Here is a 2,561-nt window from a genome sequence, read left to right as displayed (position 1 = left end):
AAAAAAATATTGACAAATTTAATTTAGCAAAATATGCTTCTCTTTTTATCATATTAAATTAACAAATGGTTTTCTTGTGTTTTTAAGAAGTCTGGAAACAAATGCCATAAAAATAAAAACAAAGTATTGAAATGAAACTGATATTATCAAGTAAAATATTGAGAAAAATACGTGAAAAGAATAAGTACATCAAAAAGAAATTGAACTACCAAATAATATAGTCTTAATGTTCTAAAAAAAACAAAAATGATTAATTCATGTAATGAAAAGAAGAAGATAGTAGAAGTAGAATACAAAATGTTAAATTTAAAACAATACACAAAATAATAAAAATAGATAATGTCTAAGAACAACCGAGAATTCAATTGTTTTAGTACAATAAATAAAGATACAATCGAGAATCAAATAATCAAATAACTTTTTCAAAACAATAACATAAACTAAGCACTTACAAGTACTCAACAAAAATTAGAACTCAGTAAGGAATATTATATTAAAACAATAAATATATCTAACTAATTACACTAAAAACAACCAACTGATTAATTATTATTAACAGAATACATTACAATTTTATTATATAGTCATTAAAAGATATTTAACTCAGAAACATTTAATAATTCATAACTTCTTATATCAAAGAAATAACATTTATATATTATTGATATGGTCATTATAATAAATTGTCTGTGATTTTTTTTTCTCGAAATAAAGCTTTTGACTTTGGGTAATGAAAAAATAATCTCTATGATAATAAATTAAACATGACTGAATTTAAAAATATACAAACTAATTTTAGAACAACTGATAAAAAAGTATTTAGAAGATAATGTATTTCAATAAACAAAATTCTCCAATATTAAAACTAACATTAAAAGAAAGTTGTGTTGAAATTTATTTAATTAAAAAGATTTAAAAGTGTAAATTTAGTTGAAAGTAATAAATAAAATAAAATAAAGAACAATCAATGATGAAATGACTGTTAAAAAAGAATTTAAGATAAATAAAAAATAGTTAATTAAGTATTAATAGAACTTGTATCTATTGTTCCTTGCTCAGCGGAGACTAATCCCGTCCCTTCGCTTTAAATGTATTTGTTCTTCAACTATTAGCTTATTCTTTGCTTCTAGTTGTTGAACGGTGAGAATTTTCTTTTCTCATTTTTGATGTGGAATAGAGTATTTAAACATCCCTTATTTAGATATTCATTATTAAATTTCTTTTTAATTTCGATGGATTTAAATTTCTTCTTCTTTATTTTCTTATTTTAAGGAGAATATATAATTACTACTGTATTGCTTTGGGCTAATATTCTTTTAGCCTCAACCACTTGACCCTTTTCCTTTGATAATCTTTCTTATATTATCAAATAATACTTGTATTCTAACAAGTAATAATAACATCTTTATAAATACCCATTCGTTTATTGTCAATGATATTCTGTCATTGTACATAATAAACACTGCTATTCTTGCAGTACCGGGTAAGATGTTTTTCTAACCAAACGCAACGCCATAACCAGTCCATGACTGGTGGGAATTGAAGGATGGAAATATTTTAGGGTTCTGTGTGGTGTCTCTGACGTGCTACCTTCGAATCCAAAAGAATTTAAGATAAAAAATAAAAACAAAAAAAATAATTTTGTTATTTTCATTTAGAGACAAAACTTATCCATTCAAATTAAATCATTTTACAGGATGTCACAACGTGGAAAATTAATTGTTCCAATTACTTCATTTGTTCCAAATATTGATTGTCTAATAGTCGAATTAATGAAATCAGAGAGTCAACCATTATTAATACCAGCAGATACAATATAGTTTGATATTATTTTTAATTTGAAACTAAGAATCATTTTGTATTCATTTTTAAATAGTTATTTATGTTCAACTATCAGAACAATATTTATGAGTCAACCAGTGTTTTTAGCACTAGAAGCACCTTTAACAATAGTAGGAGATATTCATGGTCAATTCTTTGACTTATTAAGAATTTTCCATCAAAATGGTATTCCACCTGATAAAAAATATTTATTTCTTGGAGACTATGTTGATAGAGGAAAAAATGGAGTAGAAGTTCTTTGTCTTCTTTATGCTTTAAAAATTAAATACCCAGAACACATTTATCTTATCCGAGGTAACCATGAAACTGCTTGTTTAAATAGATTTTATGGATTTTATGATGAATGTTTAAGAAAATATGGTAATTTATACATTTGGAATGCTTTTATATCAACATTTAATGTATATCCTTTTGCAGCTCTTATTAATGATAAAATATTATGTATTCATGGTGGTGTTTCTCCTTTATTAAAAAAACTTGATCAAATTAAACGTATTACTAGACCAGTAGATATTCCAGAAGAAGGTTTAATTTGTGATCTTGTTTGGGCAGATCCTTCTTTAGAAAATAATGGATTTGATTCAAACAATCGTGGAACAGGATGTGTTTTTGGTATGGATGTTTTAAATGAATTCCTTGATGAAAATAATCTTCAATTGCTTATTAGAGCACATGAAATGGTAGATGGATTTACTGTTTTAGATGGTGTTTGTGTTACT

General features: G+C 24.9%; 1 protein-coding gene across 1 annotated transcript in view, besides 3 other annotated features; it reads left to right on the top strand.

The window, feature by feature from the left end:
* The first annotated feature begins 890 nt into the window (after positions 1-890).
* Positions 891-958: a sequence feature (AT_rich).
* Positions 959-1,003: 45 nt separating this feature from the next.
* Positions 1,004-1,599: a repeat region.
* Positions 1,600-1,605: 6 nt separating this feature from the next.
* Positions 1,606-1,651: a sequence feature (AT_rich).
* A 46-nt stretch (positions 1,652-1,697) lies between these two features.
* The window catches only part of EDI_220860 (serine/threonine protein phosphatase PP1-2, putative), a gene marked incomplete at both ends in the record, with an annotated part of 1,109 nt that continues 245 nt past the window's right edge, over positions 1,698-2,561 (top strand). The window contains 2 exons of the mRNA XM_001733197.1: positions 1,698-1,819; positions 1,877-2,561. The exon at positions 1,877-2,561 is cut by the window's right edge and continues 171 nt beyond it. Of these exons, the coding sequence (XP_001733249.1) occupies positions 1,698-1,819; positions 1,877-2,561 (807 nt within the window). The remainder of the gene's footprint in view (positions 1,820-1,876) is intronic.

This window comes from Entamoeba dispar, genomic scaffold (assembly GCF_000209125.1).
Source record: "Entamoeba dispar SAW760 scf_1105229458219 genomic scaffold, whole genome shotgun sequence".
Taxonomy (NCBI): Eukaryota; Evosea; order Mastigamoebida; family Endamoebidae; genus Entamoeba; species Entamoeba dispar.
This window is presented reverse-complemented; position numbering and strand designations above follow the sequence as displayed.